The 18774-nt window shown below is 49.5% G+C and overlaps 1 protein-coding gene across 2 annotated transcripts; it reads left to right on the plus strand.

Annotated features, from left to right (window-relative positions):
• The first annotated feature begins 4501 nt into the window (after nucleotides 1-4501).
• Nucleotides 4502-14446, plus strand: ZNF584 (zinc finger protein 584). 2 transcript variants are annotated; one of them, XM_025367321.1, is made up of 4 exons: nucleotides 4502-5211; nucleotides 6048-6133; nucleotides 11806-11928; nucleotides 12926-14446. In XM_025367321.1, the coding sequence occupies exons 2-4, from the start codon at nucleotides 6100-6102 to the stop codon at nucleotides 13900-13902; spliced, it is 1134 nt and encodes a 377-aa protein (XP_025223106.1). In that variant the 5' UTR covers nucleotides 4502-5211; nucleotides 6048-6099; the 3' UTR covers nucleotides 13903-14446. The 2 variants fall into 2 exon arrangements, with proteins under 2 accessions (XP_025223106.1, XP_025223105.1); XM_025367320.1 differs by having other exon boundaries at nucleotides 4720-5211; nucleotides 5983-6133.
• Nucleotides 14447-18774: the final 4328 nt, after the last annotated feature.

Genomic DNA, 18774 nt, shown 5'->3' on the forward strand with positions numbered 1-18774 from the left:
CCTAACCCCACACCCACCCGCAAACCTGGTTAGTGCTGAGGTCTTATCATCCCAGGGAGACTAGGGTTCGCACTGACTCCCCTGGGGCCCGGCTTGGCGTGGCAAAGCTGGGAGTCTCACCCTAGATTGGGGTTTACTCTGTTCTGTCAGCCGCTGCAGAAGGAGAAGAGGGTGATAGGAGAAGTGCCTAAGAGGGGCCACAAGCTACCTGTGGCCTCTGGCCTCCCACCAGGGGGATGGATGCTTTCATTTTTATCCTTGTGGAAAACTTCACATTAAGTACTGGACTTCTTCAAAGAATCTCCCAGATATCTACTTGTGCTTTCAAAAAATTACAGCTTTTTTGAAAAATAATTTACATACCATATCATTTGCCCATTTAGAGTGTACAATTCAAGGCCGGGCGTGGTGGCTCACGCCTGTAATCCCACCACTTTGGGAGGTTGAGGTGGGCAGATCACCTGAGGTCAGGAGTTCGAGACCAGCCTGACCAACATGGAGAAACCCCATCTGTACTAAAAATACAAAATTAGCCGGGTGTGGTGGCACATGCCTGTAATCCCAGCTCCTCCGGAGGCTGAGGCAGGAGAATCGCTTGAACTCGGGAGACAGAGGTTGCAGCGAGCCAAGATCGCACCATTGCACTCCAGCCTGGGCAACAAGGAGGAAACTGTGTCTCAAAAAAACAAAAAAACCAATAGATCTGAATAGACCCCTCACCTAAGAAAAATACATAGATGGCAAATAGGCATATGAAAATATGCTCCACATCATAAGCCATTAGGGAATTGCAAGTTGAAACAATAATGAGATACTACTATACACCTATTAGAATGGCTACAATGCAAAACACTGACAGCACCATATGCTAGCAAGGTTGTGAGGCAATGGGAACTCTCATTTACTGCTGGTAGAAAGGCAAAATGGTGTATAGCCACTTTGGTGGTTTCTTACAAAAAGTTAAATGTGGTCTTACCATATGATACGGCAGTCACACTCCTGGGTATTTGCACAAATGAGAACTTACGTCCATGCAAAAACCACATAAATTATTATAGCAGCTTTATTCATAATTGCTCAAAACTTGAATCAACCCAGATGTCCTTCAATACATAAATGGCTAATCTCTGTTACATCCGCACAATAGAATATCATTCAGCAATAAAATTAACTTGGCTACCAAGCTATGAAAAGGCATGGAGAAGTCTGAAATGCATATTGGTAAGTGACAGAAAGCAGACTGAAAAAGCTACATACTGTATGATTACAAGTTTATGACATTCTGGAAAAAGTAAAGCTATAGAGACAGTAAAGCAGTGACGGCCAGGGGGGGCTCAGTGGGAGGGAGGAAGGGAGGAATGAATGGTAGCACAAGTAATTTTTTTTTTGGGCAGTAAAAGTATTTTGTGCCATATTGTAATCGTGGATACATGAGTTTATGCATTTGTGAAAACCCACATAATGTACAATACATACGGGTTTAGTTAATAATGTACTAATATTCATTTTAAAATGTTACCAAATAGGCCAGATGTGGTAGCTCACGCCTGTAATCCCAGCACTTTGGGAGGCTGAGGCAGGCGGATCATGAGGTCAGGAGATAGAGACCATCCTGGCCAAAATGGTGAAACCCTGACTGTACTAAAAATACAAAAATTAGCCGGGTGTGGTGGCATGTGCTTGTCGTCCCAGCTACTTGTGAGGCTGAGGCAGAAGAATCCCTTGAACCCGGGAGGTGGAGGTTGCAGTGAGATCGCGCCACTGCACTCCAGCCTGGGTGACAGAGCCAGACTCCATCTCAAAAAAAAAGTGAAACTAAAGTGAGGTCCAATGAAGCAGTGCCAGGAAAAACATAATGAGTTGGTAAGCCCAGGAAAGGTAACTGGTTAAGAGTAAGAGCTTAGGCCTGAGACTTCCTGGAATCAAACTGTAGCACTGCCTCCCACTGGCTTTATGACTCAGGGCAAACAGCCTATGGGAGACTCAGGCCCCCTGGACCCTCTACTCCTCTGCTCCACCCATGGGAGAGATCAGGCCCATCTCACAGAGAACAGATTTTCCTTTTTTTGAGATGGAATATCACTCTGTTGCCCAGGCTGGAGTGCGGTGGAGCCATCTCGGCTCACTGCAAGCTCCGCTTCCCAGGTTCATGCCATTCTTCTGCCTCAGCCTCCCAAGTAGCTGGGACTACAGGCGCCCGCTACCATGCCTGGCTAATTTTTTGTATTTTTAGTAGAGACGTTTCACCACGTTAGCCAGGATGGTCTCGATCTCCTGACCTCATGATCCACCTGCTTCAGCCTCCCAAAGTGCTGGGCTGTGCCCGGCCAGGAACAGATTTTCAAGAACAATTCGAGGATATATATTAGCCCAGGACAGGTTATGGGATGACCCATGTCTTCAAATTAGGCAGAAAGAGGGGACAAGTGGGGGACAGGGTACACGCGTCAGGGGAAGTAGGCAAAAAGGTGGACTGTTTAGTAGGGGATCAGGAACATAGAAAAGTGGCAAGGCTAGTGACCTTGGTACCCAGACACCAGGGGTATAACTCAGGTACTAGGTGTGAGAACAGCTCAACTCCAGGGATACTTCCATCCCCAGCCTGCAATCTCCATGGCTGAGCCTCTGATAACTTTTGTGTTATTCCTGGTTTCAAGTCTACCTGGTCCATCAGTCAGTGCTCTTGTCTGCACTCCAGTTGGGGGAACTCATGAACTGTAAAGGGCAATCCTGTGGGGGAATGAACAGGTTGGTCAGTCCAGCCTAGGGCAGACTGACTCACCATGGCAGTCCAGGGGTACTGATGACAGGCATGTACCATGAGCTTGGGGGTGTCCCACCTGCGTCTCCACTGGAGAGAATACACAGGAGTCATTGAGGAACAGGGTTGCAAGGACTATCTGAGGATATGTATGGGGTCAGCTGAGGACATGTTAAGGAGAGGCAAACATTGCACAGCTAGACACTGAGAGAAGGGGACAGAGTGGGGGCATGGCCAGAAAATTGGAATTGGGGAGCTGACAGGAGGCACCAAGACCTGCGAGGGCACAGGCTGGGCACCAGGTGAGAACAGCCCACACCTGGGGGCATTCACCAGGGGTAGATCTCTTCAGGGTCCCTCTGCCACAACTAGTTTTGAGTTCATGTGGTCCACCTGCTGGTGGGAATGTAGAAGCCATCAGACCTATGGAGGATGAGTTTTTCAGAGTCCAGCCCAGGAGAGGCCAAAACACCATGCCCCAGCAAGTGAGAATAATCCTTACTCCAAGACAAACACAGAACTGCACAAAATGAACATCCAGGGAAGGCTCCTGGGCAGGACCCGGTGGCCCCACACGCACCCATGTCAGTGCATGCAGTGCCTGGAATCTTACAGGAAGTGACCGAGCTGGACATGACCTGCTGCGAAGATTCAGAGACTTCTGAGCCCCGATCTTGGCCACTCGTGGCCCTTGGGTAGACTGGAGTGTCCACTCAGTCACTTGTTAGAGGAGGTGGCATGATCTGGGCCTCAGTGCCACGACCAACAGCGACTTCCAAGGGGAACATGGAAAGAGCAAGGAAAAAAACTAGAGTTTTGGCTGGGGAGAGTGATGATACCAGTGATCTGACCCAGCACCTAGTGCGAAGTTCTCCTGCATCACCCTGAGGTAGAAGTTCCTCTGGACCTTGCCTAAGAACTCCGTTCGTCCGGGGGGACACAGGCCCACATGCTCTAACATGAACGCGTCTGACTTCAGCGCAAGACACCCAGGAGCCCGTTTACTCTCCTGTCAGCGTCCTCCCCTGATGTGTCCCAGACGCCGTGCCCTGACGTACTCAGTCATGTACTCACCCTCCTGTCCCAGGCCCCCATACCTGAGATCACCATGGCCTGATATGGGGTAGACTACGAGTCTACCGTGCCTCGGCCATGTGCAGGGCGACGTGTCCCTGACATTCACACCTGTGGCCCACACGTCGCCCGCATTGTGGGGCGCGGAAAGCCCAACACATCTGAAACACAACCGCTGACCTTCCCCCGACACCGCCTCTTAACGAGGTCCCCCGGCCCCCGGTCCCAGACGCTCTTCGAAGACTTGCCTGATGACAGGCATGTACCATGTTTCTGGCTGGGACGTTTTTCTGAGCCTTGCTCCGGGCTCCGTAAAGCGGACACGGTGCCAGGGAGAGGGTTTCGGGGCGGTTGCGAGCACAGGCGGGCTTCTGCGGAGGCCCTGGCGAACGCCCCCGCGCGGCGCGGTCCGATGGCCCCACGGGGCCGCCCCTCCACTGTGAGGTCACCGGAGCTCAGCAACGTTCACTGCGGCCAGGACGCGTACAGGTCATCGAAGCAGAACTTTCGGACTCTCGCGCCTTCGCTCGTTGGCCCTGCACATAGATGGCATCAGTCTGGTCACCAACCTCTTGTAGCTTTGGGCTGGACACAGTTTCCAGTAGTAACACCAGAGGCATCAATAAGACCAGCGGACCCTCCTCGAAATCGCCCACGGCCCAACGATCCCACTGCCGCAAACCGCCCCAAAGCCAGCGCCGAAAGTCGAATCCGAAAGCCCCGCCCCGCGCAGGGCCCGCCCGAGCGATTCCCCTTCCTGGGCCTCCATTGGCCAAGTCTGAACGGTCGCACGTCGAGGCGCCTTATGGGAAATGTAGTTCACGCCCCGCTTCAGGAGCCAGCGGCGCCCTGCCTTATCGCCTTGGCAACGACCCATCCGCGCCGCGAGGAGAGCCGGGAATGGAGGTCGTGGCGTGAGGGGCGCCGAGCTACGGGAGGCGGAGGCCACGGGAGTTCCGGGAGTTCCGGCGTTGCCCAGCAGTCCGCAGTCCTCGGCGGGAAATCTGTCCCGGCGCCCCAGGCAGTTCTGCGTGGGCCGGAGTGACTTTCTCGCGATCCCCTGGGCGAGGTGAAGGGCAAGGACCCTTGCCGCGCCTTCCACGCTCCGTGCCCCACCGGCGAGTGGCTCCATCTTCCTCAGACTTGTCGCTCGCGGACAGGCGCCGTGGGTCTCCCGGGCCTCCGTACCGTTCTTCTTCCCCGCGGCTCCGGGAAGCGGCTCCCTGTCTTCGGACGCATTTCAACCGCTCGGGGAGAGCTTCCCGGGAAGATTCCACGGCGGCCGAGGGTTTCAGCCCCTGGGACGGGTTTCGGCTGAGGCCGTGGGTCCAGGCCACGGGTTCCGCCCGCACTGTCCGATGGCCGGGGAGGCGGAGGTGAGCAGAGGGTGCCTCCGAGGAATGAGGGGGGCCGCCAAGTGGGGGGCGGCGTGTGCCAGGGCAGAGTTGGAGGAGGGCAGGAGGTCTGCGTATGGTTCTCGGGGGAGGTCTTTGATGCAGGGCTGGGGCATGCCCTTGGCAGTGGGAGCCATTGGAGATGTGCCGCAGGACTGGGACAGGATGGGGTCGTAGTTGCTGTGCCAGGCACTCTGGAGCCGCATGTGCAGAACGGCGTGTGGAAGGCCAGGCGATTGCCTATAGGGTAAACTGGGGAGGTTGTGCTGAGGGTGTAGTTTTAGGCATTCTGCTGTCCAGTTCTGTGCCTGTCGAGCAGGACGCAGACTGGACCCTGGGACCAGGTACTTGGGACCTAAGGGAGAAGGATGAGCATAGGTTTGGTTGTGTCTGAGAGATGTGATTTCTGGGACTGGAATTGGCAGGCAGGAGATAGAGTGGAGCCTGTGTGCTTGGCCCTGCACATAGATGGCATCAGTCTGGTCACCAGCCTGTTGTCGCTTTGGGCTGGACACAGTTTCCAGTAGTCACACCAGAGACATCAATAACACCAGCAGCTCTGATATTCCTCTGGGATAGGAGAAGGAAGGTATAAGGGTATGTGTAGGGAGTATGGTGAGAAAGGGTTTGGGTCTCATAGGGAAGGATAATGTCGGGGAGATGTGATAGGACCCTGAGATACAGGTCAAGGGCCTGAATATGTCCATCTGTCCATATTTTGGTTGTTTTTTTCTGCCCATCATTGACCCCAAGGTTCAGTTGGACCCATCATTGCGGGGCTTGGTGATGTTTGAGGATGTGGCGATATATTTCTCCAGGGAGGAGTGGGGGCTCCTTAATGTGACCCAGAAGGGCCTATACCGGGATGTGATGCTGGAGAACTTTGCACTCGTTAGCTCACTGGGTAAGTCTCTCACACTGTCCCTCAGCACACTGACTACCCCCGCATTTTCCCCATGCGAAGTTCTGTCCGTAACGAAGCCAAACCGCAGGAGCTGTTTCTTCCCAGATTCCCTGTTGTAGGTGTTGTGGGTGGTGGGACTCGGCTGTGTGCTCTTTCTCTGCCTTTCTCTGAGCAATGCTGTTGGCAGTCTCAACACCTCTTGCCCCAGGAGCCAGTGGAGCAGGTTTTGGGGGTCAGATGTTTCATAGTTTGCCCACCAAATCCCACCAAGCTCTGCCTCTTCCTGGCCAGTGACTCTTGAAGACATGGCTTCTCTGTGCTCCGGGTTTTGCCTTCCTACAAAATAAATTTTGCAGGGACCTCCCTGGGCCAGCCTTGACCCATGAATTTTAATCAGAACAGTTTGAGGAATATTACCTTTTTTTTTTTTTTTCCTTTTTTGCGACAAGAGTCTCGCTCTGTTGCCCAGGCTGGAGTGCAGTGGTGCAGTCTTGGCTCACCACTACCTCTGCCTTCAGGGTTCAAGAGATTCTCCTGCCTGAGCCTCCTGAGTAGCTGGGACTACAGGCTCGTGCCACCATGCCCGGCTAATTTTTGTATTCTTAGTAGAGATGGGGTTTCACTATGTTGGCCAGGCTGGTCTCGAACTCCTGACCTCATGATCTGCCCACCTTGGCCTCCCAAAGTGCTGGGATTACAGGCATGAGCCACTGCACCCAGCCAATATTGCCATCTTAGTATTAAATCTTTAGGTCAATGAACATGGGATATATTTTCATTTATTTAGCTCTTTTGTTTTTTCAATGTTTTGTATTATCAGTGTACAACTGTACTTCTTTTTTTTTTTTTTTTTTGATGGAGTCCCGCTCTGTTGCCCAAGCTGGAGTGCAGTGGCGCGATCTCAGCTCACTGCAAGCTCCGCCTCTGGGGTTCATGCCATTCTCCTGCATCAGCCTCCCAAGTAGCTGGGACTACAGGCGCCTACCGCGCCCCGCTAATTTTTTGTATTTTTAGTAGAGACGGGGTTTTGCCATGTTGGCCAGGCTGGTCTTGAACTCCTGACCTCAGATGATCCACCAGCCTTGGCCTCCCAAAGTGCTGGGATTACAGGCGTGAGCCACCATACCTGGCTTGATGCTATTTTAAATGGAATTGTTTTTTTAATTTAATTTTGGACTGTTTGTTGCTAGTTGTAGAAATGTAATCGGTTTTTGTATACTAATCTTATATCCTGTAGCATTACTAAGTCTGTTTATTAGTTCAAATAGTTTTTTAGTGGATTCCTTCCTATTTCCATATATAAGATCATGCCATCTATGAATAGAAATAGTTTTACTTCTTCCTTTGCCTCACTGACCTAGCTAGACCCTCCAGTACTTTATTCAGTAGAAATGGGGAGAGAAGACATCCTTGTTCCCTATCTTGAGGGTGTTCAGTCTTTCACTATTAAGTATAGTGTTAGCTGTTAGTTTTTTGCAGATGCCCATTTCAGGTGAGGAAGTTCCCTGCTCTTTCTAGTTCATTTAATGTGTTTACTAAGAAAAGTCACGGTCAGGTGCAGTAGCTCATGCCTGTAATTTCAGCACTTTGGAAGGCCAAGGCGGGTGGATTACCTGAGGTGAGGTCAGGAGTTCAAGACCAACGTGGTCAACATGGTGAAACCCCATCTCTACTAAAAATAAAAAATTAGCCGTGAGAGGTGGCACATGCCTATAATCCCAGCTACTTGGGAAGCTGAGGCAGGAGAATCGCTTGAATCTGGTAGGTGGAGGTTGCAGTGAGCTAAGATTGTGCCATTGCACTCCAGCCTGGGCAGAAGAGCAAAATTCCGTCTCAAAAAAAAGAAAAAAGAAAAGAAAGGTCCCTAGATTTTGTCAAATGCTTTTCCAATGTCTAATGAAATAATTGTGTGATTTTTGTCCTTTCTTCTGTTAACGTGGTGTATTACAATAATTGTCTTGTTTTTTTTGAGACAGAGTCTTGTTCTGTCTCCAGGCTGGAGTGCAGTGGTGCGATCTCGGCCCACTGCAACCTCCACCTCCAGGGTTCAAGTGATTTTCCTGCCTCAGCCTCCCGAGTAGCTGGGACTATAGGTGCACACCACCATACCCAGCTAATTTTTGTATTTTTCTTTTTTTTTTTTTTTTTTTTTTTTTTTTTGGAGACGGAGTCTCGCGCTGTCGCCCAGGCTGGAGTGCAGTGGCCAGATCTCAGTTCACTGCAAGCTCCGCCTCCTGGGTTTACGCCATTCTCCTGCCTCAGCCTCCCGAGTAGCTGGGACTACAGGCGCCCGCCACCTCGCCCGGCTAGTTTTTTGTATTTTTTAGTAGAGATGGGGTTTCACCGTGTTAGCCAGGATGGTCTCGATCTCCTGACCTCGTGATCCGCCCGTCTCGGCCTCCCAAAGTGCTGGGATTACAGGCTTGAGCCACCGCGCCCGGCCTTAATTTTTGTATTTTTCATAGAGATGGGGTTTCACCATGTTGGCAAGGATGGTCTCAATCTCTTGACCTTGTGATCTACCCGTCTCGGCCTCCCAACAGTAATTGATTTTCAAATGTTCAACCTTGCATTACTGGGATAAATTCCCTGTCATGGCTTATAATACTTGTTTGTTTTTTTTTTTTTTTGAGACAGAGTCTTACTCTGTCACCCAGGCTGCAGTTCAGTGGCACAATCTCGGCTCATTGCAACCTCCACCTCCTGGGTTCAAGTGATTCTCCTGCCTCAGCCTCCCGAGTAGCTGGGATTACAGGCATGCACCACTATGCCCGGCTAATTTTTTTATTTTTAGTAGAGACGGGGGTTTCACCATATTGGCCAGGGTGGTCTGGAACTCCCGACCTCAGGTGATCCACCCGCCTCGGCCTCCAAAGTGCTGAGATGACAGGTGTGGGCCACCATGCCCGACCAGTGGTGTAGTTTTCTTACAATGTCTCTTTATTGAGTATGAGGGTAATTTTGGCGTCGGTGGATGAGTTGGGAATGTTTTCTTCTCTTCTGTTTTCTGGAAGAGTTTGTTAATTATTGGTGTTAATTCTTATTTCAGTATTGTTAGTATTCACCATTGAAGCCATCAGGGCTTGGGGTTATGTGCCTGTTGGGGGGAAAGTTTTTTAATAACAACAAGAAAAACCTCTTTGTTACACTTTTATTTAGATTTTTTTATTTCTTCTTGAATCAGTTAGTTTTGATAGTTTGTGTCTACTTGGGAATTTGTCCATTTCATCTAAGTTATCTAATTTGTTGGCATACATTTTGACATAGTATTTCATTATTTTTAAATTTTTCCATTCCTGTTTGAAGTTGTATTGAGTCTTCTCTCTGTTTCTTGTCACTCTAGGTAAATGTTTGCCAATTTTGTTGATTTTTTCAAAGAACCAAATTTTGGTTTGTTGATTCTCTTTTTTTAATCTCTGTTTCATTTGTTTCTGCTCTAATATTTATTATTTTCCTCCTTTTGCTATCTTTGGGTTTAGTTGTTTTTCTTGTTCCTTGAGATGTAAAGTTAGGTTATTGGTTTGAGATCTTTTAAAATATGGGTATTTATAGCTATAATGTTCCCACTAAGCACTGCGTTTTCTGCTCCCATAATTTTTTGTTGTGTTTTTTTTTTCTTTTTCTGTTTTCTTTTTTTACTTTTTCTTTTTGAGATGGAATCTTGTTGCCCAGGCTAGACTGCAATGGCGCAATCTTGGCTCACTGCAATCTCCACCTCCTGGGTTCAAGTGATTCTCCTGCCTCAGCCTCCCAAGTCGCTGGGATTACAGGCATGTGCTGCCATGCCCGGCTAATTTTTTTGTTTTTGTTTTTGTTTTTGTTTTTTGAGATGGAGTCTTATGCCGCCCAGGCTGGAGTGCAGTGGTGCAATCTTGGCTCACTGCAACCTCCGCCCGCCCAGGTTCAAGCGATTCTTCTGCCTTAGTCTCCCAAATGGCTGGAATTATAGGCATGTGCCACTACGCCTAATTTTTGTATTTTTTTTTTTTTTTTGTATAGACAGGGTTTTGCCATGTTAGCCAGGCTGGTCTCGAACTCCTGACCACAGGTGATCTGCCCACCTCGGCCTACCAAAGTGCTGGGATTACAGGCGTGAGCCACCGCGCCTGGCCTAATTTTGTATTTTTAGTGGAGACGGGGTTTCTCCATGTTGGTCAGGCTGGTCTTGAACTCCCGACCTTACATAATCCACCCGCCTCGGCCTCCCAAAGTGCTGGGATTACAGGCGTGAGCCACCGCCCCGCCTGTTGTGTTTTTATTTTCATTCCTCTCAAAGTACTTTGTAATTTTCATGTGATTTATTTGTTATTTGACTCTGGATTTTTAGGAATGTTTTGTTTAAATTCCTTAAATTTGTGAGTTTCCCAAATTTCTTTCTGTTGTTGATTTCTGTTTTAATTCACTTGTGGACAGAGAACATACTTGATGTTATTTCAGTCCTTTGAAATCTATTGAGACTTATTTATTTGTTTGTTTGTTTGTTTGTTTTGAGACAGAGTCTCACTCCGTCGCCCAGGCTGGAGTGCAGTGGCACGATCTTGGCTCACTGCAAACTCTGCCTCCTGGGTTCACATCATTCTCCTGCCTCAGCCTGCTGAGTAGCTGGGACTACAGGCGCCCGCCACCACGCCTGGGTAATTTTTTTTTTGTATTTTTAGTAGAAACAGGGTTTCACTGTGTTAGCAAGGATTGTCTCGATCTTCTGACCTTATGATCCACCCGCCTCGGCCTCCCAAAGTGCTGGGATTACAGGCGTGAGCCACTGCACCCGGCCGAGCCTTATTTTATATCCTAGCAAATGGTACATTCTGAAGACCGTTCCATGTGCACGTGACAATGTATATCCTGCTGTTGTTAGATGGCATGCTCTGTAGGTGTCTGTTAGGGCTAGTTGGTTTTCATTGTTGTTCAAGTCTGCTATGTCCTTGTTCATTTTCTTCTTAGTGGTTCTATTCATTATTGATGGTAGGAAATTACAATCTTTACTATTGCTGAACTGTCTGTTTCTTCAGTTATGTCAGTTTTGGTTCATAGAAAGGCTTTTTTTTTTTTTTTTTTTTTTAGACGGAGTCTTACTCTGTCGCCCAGGCTGGGGTGCAGTGGCCGGATCTCAGCTCACTGCAAGCTCCACCTCCCAGGTTCATGCCATTCTCCTGCCTTAGCCTCCCGAGTAGCTGGGACTACAGGTGCCTGTCACCACACCCGGCTAATGTTTTGTATTTTTAGTAGAGATGGGGTTTCATCGTGTTAGCCAGGATAGTCTTGATCTCCTGACCTCGTGATCCACCCGCCTTGGCCTCCCAAAGTGATGGGATTACAGGCGTGAACCACCGTGCCTGGCCTGTTTGTTTGTTTTTGAGACAGGGTCTCACTCTGTTGCCCAGGCTGGAGTGCAATGGTGTAATCATGACTCACTGATGCTTTGACCTCCTAGGCTCAAGCAATCCCCTCACTATGGCCTCCCTAGTAACTGGGACTGCAGGTGGTGCATGCCATCATGCCTAGCTAATTAAAATAATATATTTTTTGTAGAGTTGGGGTCTTACTGTGTTGCCCAGGCTGGTTGCGAACATCTGGGCTTAACGATCTCCTACCTCACTTTCCAGAGTGCTGGGATCGCAGGCATGAGCCACTATGCCCAGCCTGTTTCTTTTACTACCTGTCGCCCACAGGACTTGCACCTTCGAGATCCCCTGTGTTTTCCCAACTGGAGAAGGATGAACGGTTGTGGGTGCCCAGCTGGGTGGATGTGACTCCAGTCAGCAGAGCAGAAGCCAGGAGAGGTTTTGGTCTTGGTAAGTGGAGTGGAGGGGAATACCTTGGTTTCAACAGTAGGCTCACAGAATGCTGAGTATCTGCATACACTGTTACCTTGGTGTTGAGGGCAGTGACCATACCTTATTTCCTTCCACCTTTCCTGTCTTATCTGGACACTGTGCAGTCTGCCATCTCTGCCATGACTTTCGGGCCCCGCATGTTCCTGCCTGTCTGGCCTGTGTCTCCTCATTGCCCTTCTCTGTATCTGTGCAGAGCTGTCTATTATTGGCAACTCAGTGGGTGTCTTGAGATGTGCTCATATCCTTAAACAGGTATTTGAACTTCAGCCCATCCTTAATTTTTACTTAAACACTAGCTGCTACTTTGGAATCACATTTTGCTGGGTCTAGATGCATGCCTCCTCATAATGCTTGACTGTCCCCAGCAGCCAAGGCCCTGCTGAAACCGTTTGCAGAGGGGTGACTTGGAGACCCCACTTCTCTTCCCTGCACTGCATCCTATCTTGTGCCTTCATCTCAGTTGAGGTTTTCCTTATTCTGTAGTCTGGTGGAGCCATGTTCAGTTGGGCCAGGCTTTCCCAGTCCAGACCTTTCCTAGCAACCTTTCAGCAATTCTTTTTTTTTGAGACGGAGTTTTGCTCTTATTGCCTAGGCTGGAGGGCAGTGGCACGATCTCAGCTTACCGCAACGTCCGCCTCCGGATTCAAGTGATGCTCCTGCCTCAGCCTCCCGAGTAGCTGGGATTACAGGCATACGCCACCATGCCTGGCTAATTTTGTATTTTTAGAGGATACGGGGTTTCGTCGTGTTGGTCAGGCTGGTCTTGAACTCCTGACCTCAGGTGATCTGCCCAGCTTGGCCTCCCAAAGCACTGGGATTACAGGCGTGAGCCACCGCGCCTGAGCCTTTCAGCAATTCTATGGAGTCCCTTTGGGTGTGTCTGACATGCACTGGTGATGAAGGTACCTCCTCCCTCTAGTTCAACTCTTAGTAACAGATTCATCTCTGCTTTCAGATGGTCTATGTAGAGTGGAGGATGAGAGAGCCCGTCCCGAGCGTCTGAAGAGCTACAGAGTCATCCAGCCCCAGGACACTCATGGTGAGGAGAAACCAAGAAGGCACACTAAGCATGGGGCAGCCTTCCCACCTGGTTCCAGTTGTGGGCAACAGCAAGAAGTCCATGTGGCAGAGAAGCTGTTCAAATGCAGTGACTGTGGGAAGGTGTTCTCAAAGGCCTTCGCCCTCCTTGACCATCTGATAATGCATTCTGAAGACAGACCCTTCAGATGCCCAACAGGCAGAAGTGCTTCCAAGGAGAAGTCAACTCACATTAACCCCCGAAAAATTCGAGCTGGAGAAACAGCCCATGTGTGTAATGAGTGTGGGAAGGCCTTCTGTTACCCGTCCAAGTTGAGAAAACACCAGAAGGTTCACACAGGCATAAAACCTTTTAAGTGTAGTGACTGTGGGAAAACCTTCAACCGCAAAGACGCCCTGGTTCTACACCAGAGGATTCACACTGGAGAAAGGCCTTATGAGTGCAGCAAATGTGGGAAAACCTTCAGTGTTCTGTCTACCCTCATTCGGCACCGGAAAGTGCACATTGGAGAAAGGCCCTATGAGTGTACAGAATGTGGGAAGTTATTTAAATACAGTAATAGCTTCATTCTTCACCAGAGAGTTCACACTGGAGAAAGGCCTTTTGAATGCAAGCAATGTGGGAAAGCCTACGTGACCCGTTCAGGCCTCTATCAGCACTGGAAAGTCCACACTGGGGAACGGCCCTATGAATGTAGCCTGTGTGGGAAAACCTTCACTACCAGATCCTACCGCAATCGGCACCAGCAGTTCCACACTGAAGAGAGGTCTTATGAATGTACAGAGTGTGGGAAAGCCTTCAAACATAGTTCCACCCTCCTTCAGCACAAGAAAGTCCATACTTCAGAAAGGCCCCAGGGGGACAGGTCACATGGGAAAGTCATTAGCTGCTAGCACCGTGTTCATCAGGAAGGGTCTTTTTCCAGAAAGGAGATAGAGGAGAGTGGCCATGAGAGTGCCATCTGAAAGAAGCTAAACCTTGTACATCCCAACATCCACCCCGGGGAGAGTTCCCATGTGTGCCTGGCGTGTGGGAAGCTTTCAGGAGCCACACTGCACTCTGACTTGCCTGTGGCTGTTGGGAGTGTCACATCACTGTCAGTTTATCCACCGCCATCCTCCTCTGTCCACCCCGTAAGGTCCCTACAGCAAGTGGGACAGGAGACCTTGTGCTCCTTGCTCTAAACAGTAGAGAATCATTAATGGTAGAGCCCAAAACAGACCTCATTCCCTACCCCTGACTGGTTTAGCTGTGGACATGACCCACCTCTGGCCAGAGGAGCTGAGCTGGTATCTGCTGGGGGCTTCCTGGGAAGGTTTACCACTTTCATGGACATGGTTGACATCATACGTGGTATTTGTCATGCTCTAGCATGGACTGTCTCATACTGCTCTGGACTGTGTGGCAATAAAGGCTTTATGGTTTAAGCCGCTTAAATTTTTTTTAAAAATATTTTTGAGATGGTCTTATTCTGTTGCCCAGGCTGGAGTGCAATGGTGCCATCATAGCTCACCACAACCTTGAACTCTCGGTCTCAAGGGATCTTCCTGCTTCAGCCTCCTGAGTAGCTGGCACTACAGGTGTGTGCCATCACACCTGGCTAATTTTTTTTTTTTTTTTTTCGTAGACACGGTCTCGCTACATTGCCCAAGCTGGTCTGGAACTCTGAGCCTCAAGCTGTTCTCCTGCTTTGGCCTCCCAAAGTGCGGGGAGCCACTGCGCCTGGCCTAGTTTTTTTTTTTTTTTTTTTTTTTTTTTGAGACGGAGTCTCGCTCTGTCGCCCAGGCTGGAGTACAGTGGCCGGATCTCAGCTCACTGCAAGCTCCGCCTCCCGGGTTTATGCCATTCTCCTGCCTCAGCCTCCCGAGTAGCTGGGACTACAGGCGCCCGCCACCTCGCCCAGCTAGTTTTTTGTATTTTTTAGTAGAGACGGGGTTTCTCCGTGTTAGCCAGGATGGTCTCAATCTCCTGACCTCGTGATCCGCCCGTCTCGGCCTCCCAAAGTGCTGGGATTACAGGCTTGAGCCACCGCGCCCGGCCGTGGCCTAGTTTTTTTAGAGACAGGGTCTCACGCTCTTGCCCAGGCTGGAGTGCAGTGGCGTGATCCTAGCTCATTGCAGACTTGAACTACTGGACTCAAGTGATCCTCCTGTTTCAGTATCTTGAATAGCTAGGATTGTACTTGTGTGGCACTATGCCTGGCTAATTTAAAAAATTTTTTACAGAGACAGGATCTTGCTACATTGCCCAGGCTGGTCACGAACTCCTTGCCTCAAGCAGTTCTCTTGCCTCAGCCTTCCAAAGTGCTGATACTATAGTTGTGAGCCACTGTGCCTTGCCAAGTCACTTTTAATATTGAGGTTCTGGGGCTGGGCGCCAGTGGTTAACACCTGTAATCCCAGTACTTTGGGAGGCCGAGGCGGGCAGATCACGAGGTCAGGAGATCAAGACCACCCTGGCTAACATGGTGAAACCCCGTCTCTACTAAAAATACAAACAAAATTAGCCGGGTGTGGTGGCGGATGCCTGTAGTCCCAGCTACTTGGGAGGCTAAGGCAGAAGAATGGCGTGAACCCGGGAGGCGGAGCTTGCAGTGAGCCAAGATCACACCACTGCACTCCAGCCTGGGCAACACAGTGAGACTCCATCTCAAAAAAAAAAAAAAAAAATTGAGATTCTGATCCCTGTACTTGGAGAGATTGTTGAGAATAGAATCAGGCACTATCACCATAAGTTGAGGGAATGGCTCTTGTGGGGGTGGTCTCTTGAGTTTTTTCCTGCCTCAGTGGGGATGGCAGGTTGACAGAAAATAGCTCTAATCAAGGTTGGCCTAATTTGTTTTGGCCCCTGAGTCCTCCAGGGAAAGACTTGTAGCCTGGATGTCAGGCTTTTTTTTTGTGGGTCCAGAGCTCACCTTGAGGAAGGGAATAGTTGGTGAGAGATCTTCTGTATGTTTATGGACAGAAAAAGTTGCATTCTTTGTTCCCAGGGAATGTTCCAGAACTTCCAGCATTAGTCAGAAGGAGCTATTTCCATTTTCAGCTCAGAAGCCATATTCTCCAAAATCTGGAACATGGAGGTAAGTTCTAGACTGACTGTAAAACCCTTAGGGGCCTGCTGGGTAGAGTAATCTGAGTATAGTAAGTGGGCATAGAAATAGTGAAGCAGTGTGGAGTGAAGTGTCTGGTAAACAAGAGGGCTTGAGCCAGTTCTAAAGACGCATCCACAAATGTTCCAGCAACTGAGGTTTCATGGAGTGAGGGCACCAGAACTCAGCAATTGCAGACCTGTTATTTGTAGCAAGCTCACTGTCAGCAAATAATTTACAGACTTTATGGATTCTCATATACTCTCTGGGCTGTTCTCTTCTCATGGCCATTATCCTGAGACTGAAGGATTCTGTAGTCGTGGGATGTGCCTTTTCTGACCTGGCCAGTACTCCCGGTGTCTCTGGATGCTGTGGCCTTTTCCACTGTCAAGTTTTTGCAGTCACAGCGTCAGGGCTCTCCCTCTAGGGCTCAAGGGAGACAGGTGGGGTAACCAAAGTATGGATCCAGATCTTGGGGTTTATGGGGCCTTTTCTAAGTCTTGCTCTGTCACACAGCCTGGAGTGCAGTGGTGTGATCACGGCTCACTGCACCTTTGACTTCTGGGACTCAAGTGATCCTTCTACCTCAGCCTCCTGAGTAGCAGAGACTACAGGTGCATGCCACCATACCCAGCTAATTTAAAAAAAAAATCGTTTTAGGCTGGGCGTGGTGGCCCACGCATGTAATCCTAGCACTTTGGGAGGCCAAGGTGGGCAGATCACTTTAGGTCAGGAGATCGAAACCAGCCTGGCCAACATGGTGAAACCCCGTCTCTACTAAAAATACAAAAAAATTAACAGGGCATGGTGGTGGGCACCTGTAATCCCAGCTACTTGGGAGGCTGAGGCAGGAGAATTGCTTGAACCTGGGAGGCAGAGGTTGCAGTGAGCCAGCATTGCACCACTGCACTCCAGCCTGGGCAACAGAGCAAGACTCTGTCTCAAAAAAAAAAATTTTTTTTGGTGGGGGGGGTCAGGATTAGTGGCTTATGCCTGTAATGCCGGCACTCTGGGAGACTGAGGTGGGAGGATCGCTTGAGCCGAGAAGTTCATGACAAGCCTGGGCAACACGGCAAGACCCCATCTCTTTTTTTTTTTTTAAGAGATAAGGTTTTGCCATGTGCTCAGGCTGATCTTGAACTCTTGGGCTCAAGTGATCTTCCAGCCTCAGACTCCCAAAGTGCTGGGTTTACAGGTGTGACACTGTTCCTGGCTTATACCCAGTTTTTTTTTGTTGTTTTTTTTTTTGTTTTTTTTTTGAGACGGAGTCTCACTCTGTTGCCCAGGCTGGAGTGCAGTGGCGCGATCTTAGCACACTGCAACCTCTGCCTCCTGGGGTCAAGCGATTCTCCTACCTCAGCCTCCCAAGTAGCTGGGATGATAGGCACCTGCCACCGTGCCTGGCTAATTTTGGTATTTTTAGTAGAGACGGGATTTCACCATGCTGGCCAGGCTGGTCTCGAACTCCTGACCTTGTGATCTGCCCACCTCAGCCTCCCAAAGTGCTGGGATTACAGGCGTAAGCCACCACGCCCAGCCTATATACCCACTCTTAAAGACATACAAGATGCTAAATGTTATTCAGAATGGGCTAGAAAATGGGTGGTAACTTCCGGGTGTTGCCAAGGCAATGGCAAACTGCCATGGCAATGACGGGCCTGTCTTGTGGGGAAGTGCTTTCAGCCTCTTGCTGATTTCAGCGTCTTCAACCTGCTCTGGAGTAGAGTTCCATCTGCCTCCTCCCTCAGCTTCACAAAAATCCATTGAGGGAGGAATTACCTTCATTTTCCATTGCTTCCCCACTTCCCCAGCCTGTGCACTCAGACTGGCTGCTGGATAGGATATTGATCACCTTGCTGCCTATGGAAATCTCAGTGCTGGCCGGCGCCGTGGCTCACGCCTGTAATCCCAGCACTTTGGGAGGCCGAGGCAGGTGGATCACGAGGTCAGGAGATTGAGACCATCCTGGCTAACACGGTGAAACCCCGTCTCTACTAAAAATGCAAAATATTAGCCGGGTGTGGTGGTGGGTGCCTGTAGTCCCAGCTACTCGGGAGGCTGAGGCAGGAGAATGGCGTGAACCCAGGAGGTGGAGCTTGCAGTGAGCCGAGATCGTGCCACTGCACTCCACCCTGGGTGACTAAGCGAGACTCCATCTCCAAAAAAGAAAAAAAAAATCTCAGTGCTGCTTTTTTAGGGTGAATGGATGCCAATTCAAATTGTTAAGTTTTTTTTTTTTTTTTTTTTTTGAGACGGAGTCTCCCCATCGCCCAGGCTGGAGTGCAGTGGCGCAGTCTCAGCTCCCAGGTTCAAGTGATTCTCTTGCCTCAGCCTCCCGAGTAGCTGGGATTACAGGCGTGTGGCTCCATACCGGCTAATTTTTGTATTTTTAGTAAAGACGGGGTTTCACCATGTTGGTCAGGCTGGTCTCAAACTCCTGACCTCGTGATCCGCCCACTTTGGCCTCACGAAGTGCTGGGGGATTACAGGTGTGAGCCACTGCGCCCAGCTGTGTAATTTTAAAAATGTAATTTATAAAAGCGTAAAATTATGAAATATTTAGAAATAAATTTGACAAAATTATGCAAGACTTGTACACTGAAAACTACAAAACGTTGCTGAGAGAGACTGATTGAAGAACACCTAAGTAAATGAGGACGTTTACCATGTCCATGAA

Source organism: Theropithecus gelada, chromosome 19 (genome assembly GCF_003255815.1).
Source record: "Theropithecus gelada isolate Dixy chromosome 19, Tgel_1.0, whole genome shotgun sequence".
Classification (NCBI taxonomy): Eukaryota; Metazoa; Chordata; class Mammalia; order Primates; family Cercopithecidae; genus Theropithecus; species Theropithecus gelada.